The sequence below is a fragment of the Plectropomus leopardus genome, chromosome 13 (genome assembly GCF_008729295.1).
Source record: "Plectropomus leopardus isolate mb chromosome 13, YSFRI_Pleo_2.0, whole genome shotgun sequence".
NCBI classification, from domain to species: domain Eukaryota; kingdom Metazoa; phylum Chordata; class Actinopteri; order Perciformes; family Serranidae; genus Plectropomus; species Plectropomus leopardus.
The window spans coordinates 5,306,931-5,332,121 of NC_056475.1; the positions used below are offsets into that span (position 1 = coordinate 5,306,931).

Here is a 25,191-nt window from a genome sequence, read left to right on the forward strand (position 1 = left end):
CATTTGTGACTTCTTTTGTTTAACAAAATGAGAATCACTTATTTGTCAAGTATCTAAGCCTTAAAGTAACTGTAAATATAATAGATGGTGTACAACGGTTGAATAGAGCTTCCTCACTAACCCTTCGGGGCGCTTTAATATTACACTCATGTATCGGTCTGCACAAAATGCGCTTTTCAAAATCAGTATTACTCAATGCACTACACGCTAAGCAGATTTTTTTGATTATCACAACCTGGTACATGTTACTGATTTGCAGCAACAATTCTTGTGACTCAGTGGTAACAGCATGTATTTTCAACATATGCAAAATATAGTAGAAAAATTGACATAATCAGGTGGAAAATAGTAAAAAATCCAAATTCAAGGGCAAAATGATGCCCAGAATTAACACAATGCATGTTTTTATGCTTCGATGGCTGTGGGATCAAAATTGCAGTTTGAATGGGTTTCAAAGGTGCATTTTTTGCACATCGCAGTATAAATATAACTATTTTGCTTACACAGTGTATTTTAGACTTATTGTGCTGAGCTGGAAACTCCAAGATTAAACAAACACACTCTAGTATTCATGCCATATGCACAAATATAGCCAAAATTATTATGTGTTTAAAAAAAGAAGAAGAATGAAAAGGGTGTAAAATGCAACAAACAGTCTTAAGGGTGAAAATAATAACCTGAGCCTGTCAGAGAAAAAAAAAAAAGCTGTTAATTGGATGTAAACTGACACTGCGCAAGTGCCCAGAGTGTTTACATTGCAACCTGTTTTGCAGCTGCAGGCGCTGGCTAAATACTGCATCAACATTAAATATAGTTTTCCTATTTGACATTTAAACACAAAAACATTAGAAAATAGTTCAAATAAACACCAGTTAAATTTTACATACTTTGCCGCTTTGCTTTGTACTGTCCATTCTGTTACATTACGACTGATCAGAGACAAAATTCATGATTTTTTTTATTTGGACTTCAGTATGTACATGATACATATTAACATTCCCCATCTGAAAGGGCAGATCTAACGGTGACAAAGCAACAGAAATTATTCAATCAATGGTGTTTCCAACCTGAAGTAAGCTTGATAAGATGGTTTTAGTTTCCCTACCACTCTCTGTCTCTCTCTCTCTCTCTCTCACACACACACACACACACACACACACACACTCTCACACACACGCAGCAAAGAAGTAATCCTTAGTTTTTGCATGTTTTTTTTCCTTCACAATAACTGCCCTTGCATTAAGCACTGCAAAAAAAACCTGAAGTTCAAGTTTTCAGCAAGGAAAGTCTAAAGATGTTAAAACGTTTTCTTAAAATCCCCTTTCAATAAGATACTATGCCACACAATAAATACTGTAAGAGGTTTCGGTCACTGTCATCAATTTTGGAATAAAAAAAAAGACTGTTCTGCAGGAATAAAAATCATACTGTTATTATTAAGACAAAATAAGTCTCTGACAAGAAATTAAAATTCTCACACATTCTGCTGCCTTATCTAAATAAAACTACATAATAAATACATAGTTTGCATAGTGTAAACAATGCAGTGGAAACACAATGGCACTTAAAATAAATATTGTCACAAATTCACAAAGAAAGGAAGTGGAGTGACTGGTCTTTAACACAATTGTTGTACCGGAATGGTAAAAGAAGAAATATTAGCACAGTAAACTGCCTCTACAAGCTCTAAAGTGGAGAACAAAGTCAGCATAGTCAAATGTGACGTTATTTTTGAATTTTGTTGTTCTGAAAAAGCTGTTGTTCTCCATGGTCTGTTTCCCCGCAAAAAAGCATTTGGTTCATTAACAGTGCTTTTGGTCGATTCACACTCAGGCCACATCCACACTAATACATCTTTGTTTCAAAACAGGAATTCATAAAGTACTCTTGAGCATTTTAGCACCATTTCAGAAATAATCACATACGGAGTGCCTCAGGAATGAGTCCTAAAACACGGAAATTAGGTTCCTGCATCTCAAAGTCATTGGGTTTTCTGAATGGGTTTTTGGCTCAATGTCTGAGGTTTAGGGATGCATGAGATTGGATATTTATCCGATACGCTAATAATGAAATAAATGATAATTAGCAACTCATTTTGACCTATCACTGATGCTGATATATTTACACTTTCTCACCACCTGATTGCAGAGAACATAAAGAGCCTCCTGAAATGGAACGAACATATTAGTATGTCTACTCTTCTTGTGATGTCCAACTGGAAAATAGATATAAAAAACAATGAAATACAATCCTCCTCAAAGCATTAACATTAACTGGGCAAAATAAGAAAACTGAACTGAACTTAGGTTACATGTAAAACATGCCACATTTATCTTTATGGAACGTTTTCGGACAAACCTGTAAAAATCATCCTACTTCAACGGGCTTGGATGATGCCTTACAATACTCACAAATACTGCGAGTTTTACCTTTATCCATTAAAGTCACATTTTTAAGGGCTGTCATATTAGCGAAAATGTTAATTGTCAGCTGATGATGATATTTAATTTCGAAGTCTTTAGGGGTCAAGACCAATTATATTCCATTATTATGGTAAACACAAGCTAAAGAGACTTTTACGTTTTATTCTACAACATAAGAGCCTAACTTGCAATCTTCGAAGCTTTTATGGGTCTTAAAAAAGGCGGTTTCTAACAAGTGGCTAAATGAGACTACAGGAAGTCATCACATGGACCACGTAGAGTTAAATCATGTGACCATAGGTCCTTTATAGCCTGACGTTAGCTTTTTACTTCTAGTGACCAAAAATCCTTAAAGTGGTATTCATTTGTGAAGATTAACTTGCTGAACAAAACGTGCAAGTATCAAAAGTTTGTTTGCCTCAGAGCTTATTTTCTACCGTAATCCGAAATCTTGTGGAAAAATCCCATGGGCTTTTTAACAAGTTTACTTGTGCGTCACCCACAGAAAAACGCCGTCCCTGGGGCACCCTATGGACTGATGAGATCTCTAGCAGGAGTTTTTAAAGAGGCAACATTTGCCTGCACACTTCAAAACCACTGTGACAAGGGAAAACTGCAGAAGACAGCTAGCGCCAGCAAGCATTTGGGTTTTTTTTGTGTTGTAGTGTGCACAGAGTTTGTAAAATAAAGTTGTTTTTATTTTTTAAACTGAAGGGGGAAATACACGTTTTTAAAAATATCCGTCTAAGTGTAGACATGGCCTTAGTGTGGATGTAGCTAAGTATTTGGATGACTTTAAATATCAGAGTGCCACTCAAACTGAATTTTCACCGATTCAATTTTTAGTTAACGTCACGGGCATCTGCATCCGACAGTGTGGTCAGTTTTAAGTTGAGAAGTTACGCATGGCTTGACTCCAGACGGCTCATATAGCAGCTTCACATCACACAAACAGGTCTTAAGTAAATGGTCCACTCATATAAGTCTGTGTTTCTCCCCCGACCACTGAGAGCCCCGTCAGTGTAAACGCACAAAAAGCAAAGCACCAGGAGACATGAACGCTGCCTGAATCAAGCAGGGCAGTGATATGAATTTGGCTGAGCGTGTTTTGGGTCGACCTGTGTGTTGCTTGGTGGAGACTGCATGAATGGATGAGTTAAAAAAATATATAATGCTGCAGGGGTTGTTAGAGCTAAGGGCAAGACATTTAAAGGGATAGTTTTATTTTTTTAAAGAGGGGTGCTTATCCATAGTCAGTGTAAAACATAAACTAGATGTCAATCAGCATAACTGTAATTTGGAGAAGCAGCAGGAGGGCTGAAACAGAAACTGTACTGCTGTGGAGGGAGAAACAGTAAAATGTATTTTAGCCACCAAAAAAAAAAAAAAAAATCATGTTCAGAATATTCTCAATGCTTTGGATTATCATCAGACAGCCCTTTGTGTTGGGTAACTGCTGCTGTTTTATCTTTACAAAGCCACCACACTCAATTGACAAAAAGTTATTTTACCTTGCAGAAAACTGAAGTAGGGATGTTCCTAACAACTAATTTTTAAGAGTAAGAAGTTTAAGATTAGAATAATTGACTTGTCTAAAAGTTTTTTTAAAAAAAGTTTAATATAAAGCTCCTTTTCCTCTGCACGAAAAATCTGCCAACATCTGGCTTTTAAATGTGAAATGATTTTATTAAGTGGCTAAAAATACATTTTGTTGCTGCCCCCGACACAGCAGTTCATTGCTTAGCGTCCGTGATAAAACTCCTGCACTCTTCACCAAACTGGTTACGTCCTGACTGCCATCTACTGTAGGTCGTACACCATGGCAGGCCCTTTTAAATTTATTCAGTCTCGGTAAAAGCAATTGTAGATACAAACTGCTTTTTGACTAGTTCGAATTCCAAGCCAACATATCCGTAATGTAATTCTGACTAGCTGTAAATCTAATTAATGATAAATAAAACTCAATTCTCACCAGTCAAAAAGATATTTCTTGATATCACCGACTAAATTCTTACTTTTGGCAATGTTCATTATAGATATCCACAATTGCTCAGGAATACGGTAATTTAAAAGTGGAGTAATGCTTATGTGGCACATTAATATATGTAGTGACTTCAAACTTATTTTTAACTTGACTTTAAATCATTTAAAATTATCTTTTTATCTTTGCACATCTTGTCTGCACTTTTGCTATATTTTAATGGTGATTTTTGTTTTACAATTTTTTAAATAATTTATTAATTTTACCTTTTGTATTTTAGCTCTTTACTCTGATTGTAAATCTGTATCCTTTATTATTATTTTTTATATTTTATTGCTCTGTAAAGCACTTTGAATTGCCCTGTTGTATGAAATACTATACAAAAAAAGCCTGAGATGGTTTGATGATGTGTTGGCCATATCCAAAATACAATTGTTGATATCTTTCCACTAGTCACATTGCTTTTTCAAAATGTGGAAATTAAACATAAGATATCTGTAGTCACTTTTCTTTCTGGTTAAAAAAGTAATTACTGATATCTGTAATTACGTCAAATATCTGTAAATCTGTTTTCACAGTTGAAATGTAATTTCTACATGTGAAAACATATTTGTACGCCGGTAAAATTGTTTTACACATATCTACAAATAACGTTTTGACATGTCAAATTTTCCTTCCCACTACTAATCAGCTCCACTGATTAAATGTGCCATCAGTGCCCTGACTATGGATAAGTCACTCATACAACCCCACTTAAAAAAAAAAGTCAAAACTATTTCTTTAACACACAAAAAAGGCATTGAGTGTCTGTTTACATTCAACACAAAGAAACTGAACAGTGCTTCTGGACAGGCCTCTAACAGAAAGCAGTGCCAGCGTTTTGGTATTGATTGTGTTGGAAGTGATGCTTTCAGCTGAGATTTCACTTCTTTTTATAGCTGCTTTTTTCTGTAAGTGGTGCTCCACCTCCTCCTGACCGCACGCTCCAGTGAGTGACAAAGGCAATGTGACTGTTAACTACTGTGTTCGTTGTGGAAGTGTTATCCAATAATTCTACCTACTGACAGCGTGATCTGCAGCTTTTTATCATAAGATAAATAACATAAAAGCCTGGAAAATTAAAGTAACCAAATTCTCTCACTGTGATGGAGTCTGTAACACTACGAGTGACATTGTCCAGACTTGAGGATAAAAGAGCACCAGTAAATCATATGATAATGCCAGTTGAGTGCACCAAAACCACTTCTTTCACAACTCCTCCGTCTGACCACACGTCTACTGAACCTCAACTGCTGATTATCGGCTTCAGGCGGAGTCGGGAAGGATGGGAAGGCGCTGCTGGAAGAGCTGGTGATCAGCACTGACAGTGTCAGTCAATTCTTTAAAAAAATCCTACAAGTCTTTTTAAAAGAAAACAACTAAAGGGAAGAGGATGAGGAATTGGAAGAGTCCTAAATGTTCGCAGGTGAGCCGAGCGTCATAGGTTCATTCGTAGGTGTTCTGGTCGCTTGGAGTTCATGGGGTAGGCCTGCTTTTTGTAGAGCCCTGCGTTGATGCCTGAAGGGTGCCTGATGGGAAGAGGCGCGGAGGCCTCGGAGGCGCCGCTGACGCTCGTGTCCATTTGCTCCACTGTCGACACCTCCATGGGTTGCTCCACAGTGCTGCCGGTCAGCGTGGGTCCCCGAGGCCAGCAGTCCGCTCCTACAAACTTCACTGGACTGTGGAAGAGGGAAATGTTTAAATCCAAACTCGTCTTTTTGCCTTAATGGAGTCCTTCACCCCCCAAATGACCATTTGTATATCAGTTTCTCAGCCCGTGGGGCACTGAAATCATGAAAAAAAACTGTTTTTCTGGCATATCTCTGTGAATAATAATCCAAAAAAGAGAAATTCTTGATGAATTACACTGTAAAGCATTTGTGTTTAACAGCAAAACTACATTAAAATCTTTTACTTGAAATGAGACAGACTGTTTAGTTTTTAGCTACCTATTTTTTTTTTTAACCTAAAATAAATCACTATCAATTTAACTGTATTTCAGGGAAATGGCTGCAATGACATACAGTGATTAATGTGTGTGTCACAGCGATCATTTTGAGTTTGAGGTCAGCATTTTTGTGATCAGACACATGACAAATAGGGTCTATAATAATCAGTATTATTAATATCATAACAGCAGTTATGTAAAAACTAGAATAACTTAAAAATATAGTGTTTCTTAAAGAAGATGATTGAATAAAATTACTTAAATATTAATGAGACAAGTTTTTGATATTAATTTCTGGGTAAATTAATAGTCACATTAATCAAGTAATAAAAAAAATCTTTAGAATAATCAAAATAGTTATTAGATTAGCTGACTAATCATAAAACAAAATCATTAGATCAATTGAGAAAAAAATAATCAATACTGTAAGACAGTAAAAGGGAAACGTACAAGTTTTCCATTTGCATCAAGCAGCAAATACGATGTTTGAGTTAATTTGTCTTACTTGCCATTTCTTCAATGCAGCTGTTGCATGAGGCAATGCCGACGCTGAAACGATATATCATGCAGCCCTAACTGAGCGTATATTGGAGAACATAATGCGAACAGCTAACTTACAGAAAATAAGTTCGCCATCATGTTACATTATTTGGAACGATATCCATTAAAGAGATCTATGACAATTAATTTCATTACACAAAAAAAGTTCCATGACTTTTCTAAAACTAATATCATGACTTGAGATTGTGAAATTCCATGACTTTTCCAGGTTTTTCATGACTGTGGGAACCCTGTATTGTTAAACATGGACCGTGTTTACTTAAATCCATCAAGAACTTTCTCTGTTTTTTTGGATTCTTCAGTCAGAGCAAAACAAAGTTTTCTTCAACACAGGGTGAGTAATTGATATACAAATGGTAATTTGGAAAGTATTCTTTTAACTTTTTGTTCTGACATACTCAAGCTGGCGAGTCGTGCTCAGTTTCAATGCATAACTTAAGCCCTGCAGTCCTGCTATAATATTAACTTTAGGCCACTGCTTCTTAATAACTGTTGTTCTTCTTAAACACTGCTGTGCTCCTCTCTCTCTTTACTCAGGCTTCTCTGTGCTGGACCATCAGCCGTCCCGGGACCTCTCTCTTTCTCTCTCTCGGCTGTTGGTCCCTCATTCCACAGGCTGAATCTGGATCTCAGTCCTTCAGGAGTTTCAGCCTCTCCTCTTGTCTCTCTTTCTCTCTGTTAGTTTCATTCTCCTATCTGTGTGAATGTCGGGCTTCACTTTAACTTCTTCTGTTTGTGTAGCCTCTCCTCCTTCCAGGTTACATGGTGGAGAGGAAGTCGTGTGGCACTTGCTGTTTGGCGACACCTGGAAGCTGCTTAACATCCTCCCAGGTCCTCTTTTTTCATATACTGCGCACACGACGACTATTTCCTATCAGTCCGTCTTTGGAAAAGGATCCTTCCTCAGTGTCTCTTCCTGCAGTTTCCTCCAGTTTTTCCCTTTTACGGGGTTTTCTGGAGAGTTTTTTCCTTATTCCTGTGAGGGTCTAACAACAGAGGGGGCTATATGGTGTACAAATCGTAAACCCCCCTGAGGCAAACTGTGATTTGTGATACTTGGCTACATAAACAACACTGACCTGACTTAGATGTGACACTTTTGTTTGTGATGCATCGGCTCTTATCTGTGAGGTCACTGTGCAAGACTTTAAATCACAAAGTTTTATACACTGTTGGAAAGAGGACACTTTATGCTTGACTATTATACCAGTATTGTTTTTGTACTCCAAATAATAAGCAAAACATGTCACATTACACAAAGACTGTCAGAAAGCCATAATTTTGATAAAAAAGACCTGCACAGTTTTTAGTGTGATGGCCGCAAAGATACATGACAGAGCCCATTGGTCTTCCAAAGCGGGAGCTCCTGCTGTACCCTGGGAGCTGTCCCTGAGTGGAAAACACTCATAACACCTCGGGGACACTTTTATCTCATAGCCAGCAAAGTAATGAAGACAAGCATACCCAAAAACATCATGCAGGAAAATGACAAAAGGAAGTTAATGTCGAAAGAACTGCATTTACAGACAATTTATATTCTTTTGATAAAAAGACCTTTTCATTCATTTGATAATTGACCCTTACAAACTAAGGAAATATATGTTTTAAAAACAGATCAAGGAAGGGACACATTTTCCAACTCAATGACTGCTTAAGACAGACATGCCCAAGGCTGGATCTGCAAACCAATTGTTAACAGCCCTCAGCATGAGTTTCAAAATTTACTGTAAGTGGCCCGCCACACGAAAATGGTGAATCAAGGGAGATCACTTTGCATTTTTTCCCCAAATGTCACAATGACAGGACTATTGAAGCTCTCATTTTCTAGACATGCATCAAGTAGGAACTGTGCAGGCGAAACTGATGTGTTTTCATATACAAAATGTAAATAAGCAAATGAACGGTTTCCTGCCGGGTCGCAGACAACAGCAGCGACGCGTTAAGTCGACAGTGAGGACCACTGCTTTCTGGAGCAGTAATTAAGTGAATACATTTTCATGGAAAGATGAAACAGTTGTGTTTGTCTTGTTTGTGATTTTTTTCTTTCATAACACATTTAATGCGAGAAGCAGCTGAACCACAGATATTTTCACATGATCTAATCTGGCTCACATAAAAAATTCAGACATTCCTGCCTTAAGAGAGACAAAAAAAAAAAATCACAATTTTTATCTATGTCTTTCTTGTAATGCCATTCTCTGAAGGAGTTATTCTTCAGTGCTCATGGTTTCCTTATAATGAACTATGAGGCTGAATTGAGGAGAATTAACGAATTAACGAGATAGCGGCGTGCAGCATTTCCATATTGACAAAAGTTTAATCACTGAACATCATCTTTTGATCTACAATGCTTAGCCACTTAGAACTAGCACAGAGGTGACCTAGTGGGAGGTTTAGAGGTTTTAATCTTCTGAAAGCAAAGATAGCTCAACTTGATTCCTTACACTTCCATAAGAACAAGCACCCACGGTGGCCGTTGACTTTCACTGTGCTGCTGGAGAGAGATTCCCTTCGCGATCGCTGCTCTCGGGCAGACTTGCCAAGTCACGAATGTCTGTACCCATCTTTGTTAGGTGGGATTTATGATGTAAGTTTCATAAGTTACGCACGTTTCATAGTCTGAAAACCAAGACTTTGTTTACGTAACATCAAACAAGACCCAAAATTGTGACAATAAAAATCTAGAAATAAGCTGTTGCAATATCCGACAGATTTTGACAGAGCACGCCACATGTATGTTGCACAGCTATAACTGGACATTTGATTATTACATGAGAAAATATTATACATAATGTTTACTTTAAAAATGTCAGAGGTCTGAAGTAAATGTCGTGTTTGATGGAAGAATGATTTCAATAGACAACATTGTTTAGTTAGTGGATTTTTTTTTGTACAACTTTATATTATTATGTTATTTTGCTGTGTCTTTGTTTTGCAGATGCTAATTATCTCTAAACTATTATCTCGTGCGGTGCATCAAACGGTAACATTTACTTTTAAACTGTTCATTGTCCCTTTTAAATAATCACTAAATGGAAAAATATGCTGACATCAATTCCTTCATCTGCCTGACAAGGGAGTGTTTTCCTTAAATCTCAAATTACTGAAACCCTCCCCCTCCTCCCAAGATATGCACAGCTGATCCCTACTTATCTAACCCATAATGATTAATTATTTTTCAAGCCCTGAGCAGTTCTTGTTTTGCTATTGGAAAGGAACTTTTATTTACCCTCCTAATGATGGTTTTATTTACGCTACATCTACAAGGTCAGCAGATGAGTAACCAATGAGGGAAAAACTTGCTTACGAAAGATATTCAAGGGAACCAGAGACAAAAACAACTCGCTGTTACCTCACAGGTGTTCTTGGGCTTCCAGGGAACTTCCGTGGTGAGCGCACCTTTGGCTCGAAAGAGAACTTCTCCTTGACGTTTTCCAGCACAGATGGGGCTACATATGTGAAACCCTGGGGAGGGGGAGGGGGACAAAAACAGAGAGAGAGAGAGCTCTAAGTCCACCTTCTTCAAAGACCATCTTTCCAAAAACAACCCACAGCTGATGATGAGCAATGAAATGCTGAGTAAACCATATCATGCAATGTGGTGGAACAGTGAGAGAAGCTTCCAGGAAAACCAACAGGACTTCACCAGATGGGACGCATTAACTGATTCTCGTAAGGCCAACTTGTTTAAAAGGAAATTTAAAAAAAACCACTATGTCCAGACAGAGCTGGCCTGTTTGCAGACACAGAAAACATTTAAGGTAGATGCCATTTATTAATCTCCCACATCCACCCTCCATCCTTCCTTTAAAAGCCCAATTCAAATTAGTAAAACTTAAGTTTATGCCAATAATAAAACTATGGAGAATATTGCTTGAAAAATGTGTTCTTTCTGCAAGCGCTAAACCCGTCAACAAACAAATTATGAGTCACATTGCACTAATACGAGTACCACACCATATAATAAGAACTGTAATGGAAACCACTTACAGAGAACTAACAAACCCACTCTTTATCAAATAAAAAGCACTAACATTCAAAGAATTGGTTGACATCCAAACATTCAAAAAATTAACTACTTCCTCAAAGTATCCAAAAGTTGTTTCTAATTACAGAAAGTTTACATGATTTGAGAGGAATTTGTATGTTAAAGAAAAACATAGTGAATTCTAACTGTCATCGTATCACAGTTAAAGGGGTTCATTTATGGAATAATTGTAGTGTGGAGATGAAAACATGTAGAAGATTCGACAAATTAAAAAATGTTTTAATAGTAAAAAGAGGACAAGATATGTAGGTTGTTTTTGATTGTGTTTTTGTTTTGTTGCCTTTTTTGTTGTTTGGGTGTGTGTTTGACTCAGATTGAGCTATTTGTGTTTTGTCTTGACTGTTTAATTTTTGTGATTTGACTGAGGTTTGTATGGTGAATACTGAGTTGTTTACTGATATATGATATTCTGTTGTTTTCTTACTTATATTTTTATTTATTCATTCATTTTTCTTTCCATTTAATTTTGCATGTTTTGAAATAAATATTTAAATACCAAGTACATAGAAAGTACTCGACTCTGATTAACTCCAGGTAGGGGTGATTAATCGATTATCAGTAAATTGCCTTAATAATTAAAATTTAAAAAATACATTAACCGTTAATGCTAAAGATGAAGGACCGATGGCGTAACTGTCAGAAAATGTGTGGATTATCTGAAGAATGTGGCTGCAGCACTCGGTGGAGTGTCTGATGTTCATTTTTTTAAAAATTATTTTAAGCCAGCTTTTTGATTGCAAAAATTAGCATTATCACAGTGAACCATAGCTGTAAATGCACAGTGCTAACCAAACGTTCAGCTAGTGTTAGAGTTGGTGCCACCATCTCCAAATATGGTCACTTCTGATGACAAAAATTCAAGACGGCATCGTGCACAATGTTTTATAAAGTCTATGGGAAAAATGTCCTAAGTACTTCATTCATTATTAATGATTAACAAATGATCAGTTGTAAAGGTGGATGACTATTGGTTAAAGAAACTGGTTCAAATTTGCATCCCTGGCTGCAGGCTGTGAGTTATCTTTCTGTAAACTAACATTGCTGCCTCGTCACCTTATTTTATCATATACAAACTTTTTACTCTCGACTGTTGCTAGAAAGGGGAATTTTCTGCTTTCTACTCATATGAAGTTATTTATTTACTCCAATTCTGGTTCAAATCAAATTGTTGAGTCATGCATTCTTTTTTTTTACTAGCACAATTTGTTATCAAGTTGTAAAAACTTCTGGAAACTGTACTCGAGAGATTAAGACAGAAAAGCAGAAAGGTGCGCTGTTTGCAGAGAGGTACGGCACCAGTTACTCACCAGGAAGACTTGGTTGGCACTCTCGCTGAGCGTAGAGTCGTCGGGGCTGTCCACCGGAGTCTGGCTGGTGAACTTGGAGTCGAACTGGCTGACGTCATCAGCCGATTGCTGCCAAAAGAAGCAGCTGAGTTAATCATCTCTTCAGGAACAGGGGACGGGGGACGGGGGACGGGTCACAGAGGACATTGCTGAATAAAAAGACAAACTCACCAGGTACGGTTTAAACGGAGGCTCTACTTTGCGAGCGAGGAGGTCGTCCCAATTTATATGACGGAAGAACGGGTGGGCCTGAGACACAAAAACATGAGACATGGGGGTTAACTCTTTGAAACCTGGAACAAATCAGTTTTCTTATACTGTGTTCAGACGCCTTTCACGTGCATTCAACCTTTACAAACTTGAGCGACGTTTGATTTCTTTGAAAACTAAAAAGGCACTGAACAACTTAGCCAGAGATGTCCTGCTCACTGCAAGAAATCAGGAAAAGAAAAATACCTGAGAATTAACAGAAGATATATTTTATCTACATATTTATTTATCTTTTTTTGTTTTGTTTTGTTTTTCCTTTCCTTCTTTTGCAAAAATTCAGGCAATTTTCTTATAGTTTGTAACATCTTCCTGTTTTTTTAAAAGAAATCTAAATTGCCATTTTGCTCAGGTTTCAGAGTTAGTGTGTTATATCGCAGATGCATGCATGACCTTGTGACTTTAAACGGACGTATTTACCTGGACCTCAGCAGAATCTCCCGGTCCAGCCCCGAGTCGTAATGAAGCATTTCGTTTCAGCAGCTGGAAGAAAAAAAAAACTGCAACTTATTTTCAGCACTCCAGATGTCTTTTCTGAGACAACATGGCCGGTGAAGCAGGAGGCAGAAGGAGGACTTTCACAGATCACCTTTTTCAGGAGGTCCCTGGCTTCTTGTGTGAGGTAAGGTGGAAGGCTGAGTTTGCATTTCAAGATTTTGTCAATCGTCTTCTTTCGGTTTTCACCAGTGAATGGAGGCTGTGAAAAAGTTGCAGGACAGAAACAAAAGTTAGACATAGTTGCATATGCTTCCTACCTAAATCTACTTTAGCTGTGATACTATGCATTCACACCAAGTACGGCATTGCAGCAATTGACCGCATGGCTGTGCGACTGTGTAGGAGTGTCACTTAATGGACGATTTGTAGGGAAGTGGAGGGTGAAGAGAAAGCCAATCTCTGGTCTCTGGTAAACTGGTTTATGTTGGCTTAAAAGATCTGTAGAATTTCCTTTATTTGATAGTTTTACTAAAAACTGCCAGGAAATGGGCCCAGCAAAGGGCCGAGGGGTCAGAATCGAAAATGGGTGGCTGCTAAAGACTAACCCTTTGACACATGGGACACATGACTTACCAAAAGAGCTACTGGAGCGCACCAAAAAGAGACTGTGGACTCCTTCTGGTCTGCTCATCAATTACATAATTGGTCACTGCTGCTTTTGTTGGGTTGCGTTTGTCCAAAAGTTTAATCTATTTCAACTTTTCACCACAGGCAGCTGTGTTTTTTTCCCACCACTACCACATTCAAATAAATGCGGAGTGGCTGGATCTGGTATGAATGCAGCCTTAATGTGCACTTACTGCTCCTGTCAGCATGTCATACATGAGAGCTCCCAAACTCCACCAGTCCACTGCTCGGTTATGTCCGCTCCTCATTAGGATCTCTGGAGCCCTGAGGAAGGAGAGGGGAACGACCGAGAGGATAAAGCAGATACACTTAACTGTGTGAGAAACAGAAAATGTGCCTTAATGCCTCTACAAGACTTAATCTTCAACCTGTACACAAAGATTATGTGACATACATGTATTCGATAGTGCCGCAGAAGGTGTGGGTGACCGTTCCATCATGGATGGACTCTTTGCATAGACCGAAGTCCGTCAACTTCACGTGTCCTGGAAAGAAACAGAACCAAAGCAGGGACTTGAGATAAACTCCAAAAACGCAATAGTCTCAGGCTACATCCACATTACTCTGTTTTAAATTTAAGACACATCAATATTGCAACGCTTCAGCCTGGGATCCTCACTAATCTGGCGTTTTAACAGCCCTAAAACAAAGCAGTCAGGAACAATGCTGCCCTGTTTTATTTTGAAAACTCCGGCACTGTCTTTTAGTGTGTACGGGCAGAAACTGAGAAGTTTGAAAACACTGATGCAGAAACTCATGTCTGCCTTCTGATTGGGCGATGTAAGCCACAACGATCCTCGTAATATGTGTTTTAAGCCGTCTTAAATATGGATGGAGATAAGAGCAGCAACGGTGCTAAAACACTCATATGGACGGGGATCGTTTTTTTGTTGTAAGTCTTAAATTTTTAAACGGAGTAATGTGGATGTAGCCTCAGTATCAGATCACCTGGAGAAATAATTCAAACTGGGAACAAAAAGGTTTTTTTTGAAAAGAACATGTATCTAGTTTTTCTAATCTAGTGTTTTATTGTGATGGACACTTGTGGTGAGTGTACCGTTGTTGTTGAGCATGATGTTTTCAGGCTTCAGGTCTCTATAGATGATGCCTTTTTGGTGCAGATGACCCAACGCCATCGAAATCTCAGCCAGGTAGAAACTGTCAACACAAAAAACAAGATGCAGGTCAGCAAAATACTGCTGACATCACATGAATCATTAATTATGTATATTTCGTACCAACGAAATGTTCTACTTGCTCCTCAGTGATCTGCAGTCAATGTGTTATTCTGAATGTCACAACAGTTATTCCGGGAATATTACACGCCCTTGTTTGTTCTGTAGCTTGGTTCATGTAATCACTGTTTTCATCTACAGACGGTGTTTATAAAACACATCAGCGGGTACTGCAAGTGTTTTGTCCTCGTTTCAAGTGACCCTCACACTGCCTCAGAAACAGCATCACATATCTGCCTGATTTTTCAAAAATAAATGCTTACCACTAAGAAAAGAGTTTAATTACAAGCATTAGGCCCTGATTTAACTAATGTATTTTGGCAGCCTTGGGCGACCTTTAAGATCGTTTCCAATTAAGTGTTTTGCTCGCTGCTTTTGCATTATTGAGCGACTTTTGTTTATTGCAGGAGCACCTTGAATGCTTCGAGTTGGAAAAACTTCAAATTAAAAGAGAAAAAGCACCCAACGTCATTGTCCAATCTGATTATCTGACTGCAGGACCTTCTATAGTTGCAATAGCAACAGGTGGAGAGAACATGTATGACAAAATGATGTCGGCTGTCTCTGTCTCTATCCAGAGCTACATGATTTTACAAACCGTTATCACCATGACATGAACAGAAAACAGTCGAGCTGTAGGCTGTAGTGCAGAACTTGAGACTTTGATTAAGCCTTTTTGTTAATTCAAACTGTACTTATAGCTAACTATTAACATAGCAAGACGTATCTGAACAAATTGTAGATAAGGGATAATATTGGCACGTTATCTGTATTGACAGATATTGGCTTTAAAATGAAATATTAAAATCAGCCAAAATGGGGAATTTTGCCAATATCACAACCCGTTTGTCTTTTTTTAAATTGACAAAGTGAACATGTACACATAATCAAACCTAAGTTGGAGCATTTTTCCTACTTTTCACAATGAATGAATGTTACATACACTGAAAAACGTATTTTATGTCTCCATCTGCTGGTGGGCTATCACCGCAAGAGTACGCATAATTTGATGTTTATTCCACTACAAGATACTTGATGATCAAGTGGATATATCGATATTGGTAACGTTTTTTGGGCAAATGAGTTGTTAAACATTGGCATATTTGATATCGGCAAAAAATCCAATGTCGTGTATCCCTAGAACAAACTATAATAATAGTTAAATATAGCCTGTGGTTCCAACAATAAAACTATTTTTTAAAGACACAGCAAGCTGCCAAAAAGCCCTCAGTCTGATCAGGGCCTTAGTCTGCCAGAGACAACGGATCACACAAACATTCAAACATCATCTGGCAGTCCTACCCTGCTGTACATCATGAGTCAGCAAAAAAAGACCTCTAAGAAACAGCTGGCAGCATGAGGTGTTTGTTAAAATGCCCGTACTGCTGCCATTTGGAAATGGTTTTACATTGTAAATACTTGGGATGGCCTTTAAAATATGTGTACAAACAGAGGATGTGAGTGGCAAAGGGGATGAAAAGATTCAACAAATTAAGGTTTGACATGTTTAAGCCAAACATCCTGAAACAGGGTAGTTAAAAAGAAAAATCCCAGTTACCACCAAAAACCCTTTAAATTGCTTAGAGGAAAGCTAAAGGCATGTTTTATCTGGTCACATGGTTCAGGGGAACTGGTACTTTTCAACCTGGACCCCATTTGCTGATGTTTTTGTGTTTCAGTGACTCATGGGAACAATTTTTGATACAGTCCTGTATTGTGTGAGAGTGCTGCAGCTGCGAAACAGGCTGCAATGTAACCACCTGTGGTTGGTTGCACGTTCGGCGCGTGTTCGTACACTCATTTTATATCCAATGAAGGTGGTTGTTTTTGCTATTGACAGGCTCAGTTTATTCTAAGTGTCTGACAACGTTATGGAAATGATCCAAACAGAGATAGACATTTTTAAAAAGAACTAGATCCTTTGTGTTTAACCAGAAATTGCCCCAAATTTGCTGTCAACAAAACCCACCAGATTCCATTCAAATAAACAGTAATTTTAATGTGTACAGAGAAAGCATATATTCACATTTAATTAAGTGAATAAAATGTTTTTTTCAACCAAACAAGAGTTGGTGATTGCTGGAACAGTAGAAAGATGAACAAGAGAGATATTCTCCATTTAATGAGCAGAGTGCAAATGAGTTTGATAGTTTCATCATTCACTCTTCTGGCACCACCCTGCATTTTGCTGTGGTTTTGCAGTGTACAAAGTGGTGACAGTGAAAACCACTGCTGCAAAAAGAATGAATGTTCTCACTATAATGGTTTTTATTTTAGATAAAATATACAGGTTTATGTGATGACGATCTACTGCAGCCACTGCAGGGAAGTATCAGCACCAGTGCACGTTGTTACCACGTAGGGTAAGGGTAAGTAACGTAACGTGATGACTGTATGACGGGGAAGCGAGAAGCCTTTAGCTTTTTGCTACAAAACAAATCAGTGCTCTAGCTATTATGACTTTTATTTTAGATCGCTTTAAACAGGATCATGCAAAAAAACAATATCCCATGGCTGTCCTTAATCAAGTGTGTTTTATGACGATACAGTTATTGTTCATTTAAATGGAGTTTGGTGGGTTTGGTGATTTCAGGGCTGTTTATAGTTGGACAAAAAAAACTTTGTAACAAAAAGGTCTATCTCTGTACAGATCCTTTCCAAAAACTTTGATTAACAATCTGAGCCTGTCAGTGGAAAAAACCAAGTATTTTTAGTGGACAAATGCGTCAAGTGGTCACATTGCAGCCTGCTTCGCCGTCACTGGCTACAGCGCTCGCTGTCAGTACTCTCAGAAATAGTTCATCTATTAGTCGCCAAAACTCAAAAATATGGCACACCAGAGTCCTGGTTTAAAAGTACCACAGTGACCCTTTACAGTGTTACCTGTAAAAAACAAACTAACTCACCATGCTGTGTCTTCCATGAAGATGCCTTCTCTTTCCAGCTGCATAAACAGCTCTCCTCCTGCAGTCAATGCATACAAAGTCAGTAAAATGTATTCACAGGGGAAATGGAGATCCACATTTTCAAGTTAGTGAAATAACAATTCATGCTAATAAAATGATCTCAAACATTTACAACAGTTAAGAGTACTACAGCTGCAAGGTGGTAATATTGCGCCATCATACCGACTTGTCGTTCTGTATAAAACATATCACAGAGAGAGGGGACAGAGTGGTCATGTCTCTGAACCGGGACACGAGGTAATGATAGCATTGAAACAAGATCTGCGTAAAATGTAAAGCCAGAGAGACATGACCATGGGTGGAGCGGGTCTGATATTTTGACATGTCATGTAAGATTTTGAAAGTAGCAGTTAACAGCAAATTCAAATTGTTATTGTTTAGAGGGTGTTGTTGTTGTACATGTATGTTATATGTAACACTAGAGGCCAATGCCGTTGAGTTAAATGTCACGTCCGTCACACCTCTTTTGGCATCGCGATGCCAGAGTCAATTTAAAATCATACACTAAATTTAAAAATGCAAAGCAGGCATAAAGAATGAATGTATCAGCACTCCTATAGCACCATCTTTATGTAAAAAGCTCGTGCTCACCGCTCAGATACTCCAGGATAAGGTACAACTTCCCCCCTGTCTGGAAGGCATAGATGAGGTCCACAATAAAAGGATGCTTCACCTCCTCCAGGATGTTCCTCTCGGCTTTGGTGTGCGCTGTGTCCTTGGCATTGCGCACAATCATGGCCTGGCAAGGGACGAAAAGGCACAGAGTGTCAGAGTGTGAAATTACTCAGGCAATAACTTTATTCCCATTAGTGAGTGTCAGAGCAGCTTCGACATCAGAGGCAGAGCAGGAATCAGGAAACCAGGTTGGTAGCTACAGTCTCATTAAGCCAATAAACACAGCCATTAACCAAAACCTCAAGCTTCGGGGAATATGAGCTGGCTTTTCAAGTAAAAGTCTGGCAGCAGCTCTGCGTCAGCTGCAGAGAGGAGGCCAAGCTGAACAGAGGCTGCAGATCTGAGGTTTCATGGGAAAAAACCTGCTGCCATTATTTTGGGTGGTCTGCTGTGAGCTGCTGGCTCCATAGCTGAATGCACCACTGGGTCACCAGAAAAGTGACACACAGTATATGTGAAACACTTAACTGTTAATGCCTACAAAACATTTGATAGAGTTTGGAACGACTTTCAAAAGACTCAAGTCTGACACTCTCTCACATCTTAAGACAATGTGAGTCTTTAGTCACACATTGTAAAGCCCAGTTTACACTGTGCGATTTTGGGCTGTCTCAGATGAAAGATGACCAACGTGACAGAATCGTGGCGATATCTTTGGTTGTGACTCAAACAATGGTACTACGTTGACAGGGAGAAAGGTTCAAGGATGGCCGTTTTGCGGTAAAAGACAGCTTGGGTTAAAATTCTGACAGTGGCAGAAATTTGGGATGACAGTCTCACTGTGTGACTGCTGTTATGAACTACGTCACAAACCAACAAACAGAAATGCAACATAAAATGACGCACTGATCAGCGACACACTGTTAAATTTAAGTAGATGCTAACACTTGTTGCGAGCTCTCGTCGAAAACTGGCATGCCAAGTTGGCCTCTTTTCCCAAACTACGACCGCCTTCACATTCTCTCCCCCCTCAGACCTTTTTCGACACACATAAATGGCACTATAGCGAAGGCTCGATGTGTCTTTACATTTTGCTCTTACCACTACAGCAACATACAGTGATGATGCATGCAAGGATGTTTTGTTCTTGATTATTGACATCGATGGACGTAGGTCGTAACCTGCGATTCAGCTGGTGATGTCATTGTAAAGTCTGCATACATCAAACTTAATGTTGTACCCAATTTTATTAGGATCCATGTCGCAGTGTAGCTTGCACTAAACTTATAAGACTGCTTAAATCTCAGTCTGCAGGAGGCTTAAAATTTAACAAAAACTGGGGATCTTGCAAGGTCACTGACAGCTAGATTCCTGCAGATGCAGATGATATTCCTCCCACACTTCAACACGTTAATGTGTACGAACACTAGGGGGCAGTAAGACCCACCTTTAATGGGTGAGTGAAGGACAATAAGCATCTCTGAAATCAATGAGATAATTCTCACTGAATAATATTAAAACTAGGGTTGTACCCGACTCAGAATTATGCAAGTCAATTCAGATTTGGCTGAAACATGCGCGCAACATGTTTTGCCAATGCTAGAAAAAAGCCAGAGACTGTTTCGTATTAACTTGATGTGAGCTGTATATTCACTACTTCTTCACCTTACAGCGCTCACTCCGCAGCAAAATCTGGGGACCAAAATGTCACCAGAAGTACACACACAAACAAACAAACAAACAAACAAAAAAAAACACTGCTCAACTTGAAGTAATCTCAGTCGACAGAAGGGTCTCCGACTAATAATTAAAATCTCTGACTTTTAAGGGGCAGCCCTAAAAACCCTCAACCAACCCTTAAACATGCAGATTCACTCACCTTCTTCAAAACCTTCATAGCGAATATCTTCCCAGAAGCACCACCTGATACCTTCCGAACTTGAAACACCTGTAGAAATGCACATCATGTCAAGCAAAATCCATTTACAAAGATTTCTATATGGTCAGAGTTAATCTGAAGGCTTAAGACCTTGTATAGCTTATTTTTGCATCTACGTATCAGAACTGGATCATAACGTGTAAATAAGTGTTTTTTGTAGAAATAACTTAAGACCTTTTCATAACTTCCAAGGATTTAAAAAAAAAAAAAAACTCAATTCAATGTTTTTTAAGACTTTTTTAGACCTGCAGATGTCCTAGCATCACCATTTGGCACATCATTTCATTTGGCTGAGTAAACCAGATATTTTTTTCTATTTATAAATGAGACTTGAAAAATAGTTTATCAAGAAAAATTATTTGGGACCAATGAACTGCATTTTTAGCACTAATGTGAAGTTCAGAAGCTGCTGTTGTGCACAATGTGTATTCATTTGGCCAAACAATGACTCAATAAAGGTCAGTGTCTTTGTGCGTAAAAGTATTTTGTTATTCTGACTTTAGTGCGACCAGGGACTGCTCTGACTTTGCGTGAGGCAAAGTCTGTGTTTTGAGTGTCTGTTTACCAGCATAATTCTTGAAAAACTATTTGCTTCCAGTTTTAGGGTCAAGGAACCTTGAGGCTTTGCCAACTTATATCCGTAACTACTTGAGGGTACCAAAACAATGACAGTGTTTTCAAAAAATATAATTACTTTGTAATGTTGAGAAATTCCCGAGGTGCAGAAAAGTCTTAGTCATCATACAAAAAAACCACTTCAAGAAAGAACAAGTCATGCATCTGTTTGCTGAAAGTGTTTCCAAAATAACCGATGTGCACTTTTGGTGTCAGGCTGTGAAATGAGAACATCGGAAAAAGTCCAGAACTACAAAATAACATAATGCTGACACCAAAAATAACCATGATATGACAAATTTTCTTATCTCACAGGTATTACGATTACATACAAATTTAAAGCCATGCTGCATCATGAAGGGGAATTACTTTGTTTTATGCCACACACTCAGAGGCCTCACCTTTCCATAGCCACCTTTTCCCAAAACTTTCAGCAGCTCAAAGCACTCAGGCCTGATCTGCTCTGTTCCCTTGTTGACGCTGTTCTCTGAAATTTCAAACTTCTCACAGTCATCCATGTTACTGGCAAAACAAAAAAATAAAGAAAAGATTACATTTGAAACAGTCAATCAACGTTGTGTTTATAATTTCAAAGACAAACAGCAGTAATGTGAGTTACAAGCATTTGTGTCTAAACATGGATCCATATGGATAAGCGACAAATTAACAGAAACCCTAAGAAACAAGTAAAAACAAATGTTAATGGGGCATGAGTGGTCACTGAATGGTTTTAATAAAAATGATGAGAATCATATGTTACGGCTTTCACTGTCAACAAATCCAAATTAAATTTCTATGGATGACAACAGACTACAGTGTTACACATCACACCATCACATCAAGCTAAATAAACGTTTAAAAAAAAACCCACACACACTCTTGGATGGGTTTGAAAGTGCCTCATCACAAAGCTGAAAACAAATCTGTTTTTCTGACACCACGAAAAGTTTTTAGAGATGCGTGGTTCTCACAGCACAGACATGCAACAAACATCTGGGCCCGGTTTTTCGAAAGTTATCTGATTGAATTTCAAGCTTTCGGATTGAATCAAATCTTGAAAATGGGTTGTTTAAAAGAAAAATAATTCTGAAATCGGATTAGATCACAAAAATCAAATTGTGGTTTTGATCTGGATCAAACCTTCAGTGTGTGTTAGTAAGATTGGGATACCTTGTTAAAAAAGAAAATTAGGATTATCCTGATCTCAGCAGCAGCGTGGATTCAGGGTGAATTTTAGGACAAAATATATTCAAACTTTTTAATTGGTCACTACAATCATGTATACATTTATTTATGTTTTGCACTTGATTTGTTTGAGTCTTACAGTGATAATGTAGATATATTAGACATAATGCTACCTATTAAGCCTTTCAGAAGAGTAAAGGAAAAAAAAAAGGATTTTGTCCCCAATTTATTTGGGAGAGAGCCCTCCTGGCTCTGTTGGCTTGCTTTCGTTCAGCGGCCGTGGATTCTTGCAGATGCCATTACGGCTCATTTATGCTCCTTCTAAGTTTGAAAATAGATACTAATTATCTCATTTGAACTGTGCTACATTCACCCCACAATCTCCACCGTTACTGCTCTATTTCCTCCATGTCCATAAGCTTTCAGAAAACATGCACAAATATGGACAAATAACGCAGAGTACGGACAGAACGTTGAGCATAAATGAGTCCCAAGAAGAACGAAGAGGAGCAAGAGGAACATGACTTTTTCAGAGTACCTGCCTTGTGTACTACTGTCAGGATATAGTGACAGTTTCAGCAAATATGACAAATATCTTTATAAAAGTTACCCACTGAACCTTTGAGTACAGTTTTGAATACAAGACTTTGACTTCAAGTAGAGTATTTCCACAGTGTGATATTCATACTTTTGTGTAAGTTACAGATCTTAATACGGACTAAAAGTTGTTTACAATTTCATGAGGATAACTCCCAGTTATTATGACTTTGTTGCCCCTTTCGGGACCCAGTAAATTACAGTTTTTGTTGTACTTACAATTCAAAGCCACTGCACTGGTCCATGTATTCACTGAGCTGGCCCTGAAAAAAAAACAAGAGGGGAGAGAAAATCTCAGCATACAGGCATGTGATAGAGGAGTGTTATTTACCAGCCCACCTGAGATTATTTATAGAAATATTATTGAATTTATTTTTAATATAAGTGTTAATGCAGGAATACTACACCTGCTTTGCTTTCTGGCCACTTTTGCAAAATGACAGGAGGCCACAGGCCAGATGCAGCAGCCTCATACATGTGTCTGGGATTTTAAGACGTCTCTGGGTTTTCAGCACACTTCTCAGTTTTTAGGACATTTCTCTGATTTTTGAACATTTTCCAGATTTTAGGACATTTCTACAGTTTAAGGACTTTAAGTTATTTTTCTGATCTTCAGACATTTCAAGGATCTTAGGAGGTTTCTCAGATTTTGGAACATTTCTCGGATTTTAGGACCCTTTTTATTTTATTTTAAAACAATTATATAATTTTAAGACATTTTTGGGATTTTAGACCATTTCTATTCTACTAATTTAGGATGTTTCTTGGATTTTAGGACATTTCAAGGACTTTAGGATGATACTCCAATTTTAGGATAATTATAGGATTTTGGGAGAATACTGGGATTTCAGGAAATTTAATGGACTTTACAACATTTCTCAGATTTTATTACATTTCTAGAATTTTAGGAAGCAACTCAAATTTTGGGGCTTTACTCTGAGGTTAGAAAGTTTCTAAGGTTTTAGGTTTTTCCCCAATTTCAGGAGATTTCAAGGATTTTAGGACCTTTAAATGGATTTTAGGACGTTTCTCAGATTTGAGGACATTTGGTAAGGAGCTAGGATTTCCGTCGGGAGTTGTGGGACACTTTGTGTATACTGAAAGTACAAAAACAAATTCCCAGCTTGAATCACAAATGGTTGGGGTCCACCGGCGCCCTATCGTGATCCAGATTTGACCCGCGGGCCCTCAATTGAGGATCACTTTGTTAATAGGGTTATTAACAACCCAAACAATTTAGCCTTCATTTCAAGTTATCAGTCACAGTTAACTAACTAATTGCCATGCTAGTTAAACAGACACACTTTCTCCTTACAGCAATATTCAAAGAAGCCCATGTTTGTCACAAATATCTGTTTTCTAACGCTAACTACTAACTTCAGGTGGGAAAGCTAGCAAGCAGTGCGATCCTTTTAGCTACAGCCCCGTTAGCATTGGTAGGATTTTAGCCTGTTGTTGGTGTGAAATAATCTATATCCCACGTATTAACACTGTAATTGAAGTTGTCAAACCATACATGTAACATTCATGTCACTAACTAACCTACGATGTAATGTAAATCCCTACAACAGACGAATACCGATGCAGCTCTTAGGACCGTTTACTTTATGTTTCCGTTGTCGGACATGTAGCAACGCCCGGTTGAAAATATACCGCCAACTTTTACCTTATATTCAGTTTTTGCTCTGGTTGTTTCCTGCCGTCGTTTACTTCATTTTCTTCTCAAAAACTTAATGCTAACATGGTGTTTGTGGCTTCACTGGGTTTGGCGTTTGAGCGTAACATACGGCAAACCGACAAACGCCAACTTGTCCGCGGTCAACACTTCTGTTAGACCGGAATATGCTTAACCACCGGTGTCGGTGGTGATACAACTTAACAGCGGTCATTCTTCATTTTAAATTGAAAATAATATTAATTAAAATCTGTATATACAGTGTAGTAGTGACTGTTTATTGGGGCGCTGCCATATTCCGCGGGAAAAAGGGCAAACGAGGGCATGTCCGATAATGGACACACTGGTGTTAGCAACGCAGGCCTGGGACATGCTAAATGCTAAGCTAGCCGGCGGTATTAGCTTCAACTTAACGTAAACTCACCCCGTCCTCAAGTTCGTCGTCAGAGACATTCTCATCCGGTTGATCCAAATCGATGTCGAAAACCCCGGCCATGGCCACGGCCCTTTCAGTCGACGTTTAGACAGAAAACTCAGTCCCGCTCCCCCGCCTCATGGGAGAGCCATCACCGTTACAACCGGCTCCGGTAGGAAGCAGCATGGGCTAACAGCCAGCTAACATCCAG

At 38.4% G+C, this 25,191-nt stretch overlaps 1 protein-coding gene across 1 annotated transcript; it reads right to left on the bottom strand.

Moving 5' to 3' along the window:
- Window positions 1-4,671: 4,671 nt before the first annotated feature.
- rps6kb1a (ribosomal protein S6 kinase b, polypeptide 1a) lies at window positions 4,672-25,191 on the bottom strand. Its single transcript, XM_042499558.1, has 15 exons — window positions 24,990-25,191; window positions 23,110-23,153; window positions 21,510-21,630; window positions 20,434-20,502; window positions 18,531-18,678; window positions 17,880-17,937; window positions 14,796-14,896; window positions 14,133-14,223; window positions 13,912-14,002; window positions 13,203-13,310; window positions 13,034-13,096; window positions 12,518-12,595; window positions 12,308-12,415; window positions 10,305-10,417; window positions 4,672-6,122 (listed from the first exon to the last, which is right to left on the bottom strand). Exons 1-15 carry the CDS (start codon window positions 25,059-25,061, stop codon window positions 5,882-5,884), a joined length of 1,506 nt encoding a protein of 501 aa, XP_042355492.1. The 5' UTR covers window positions 25,062-25,191; the 3' UTR covers window positions 4,672-5,881.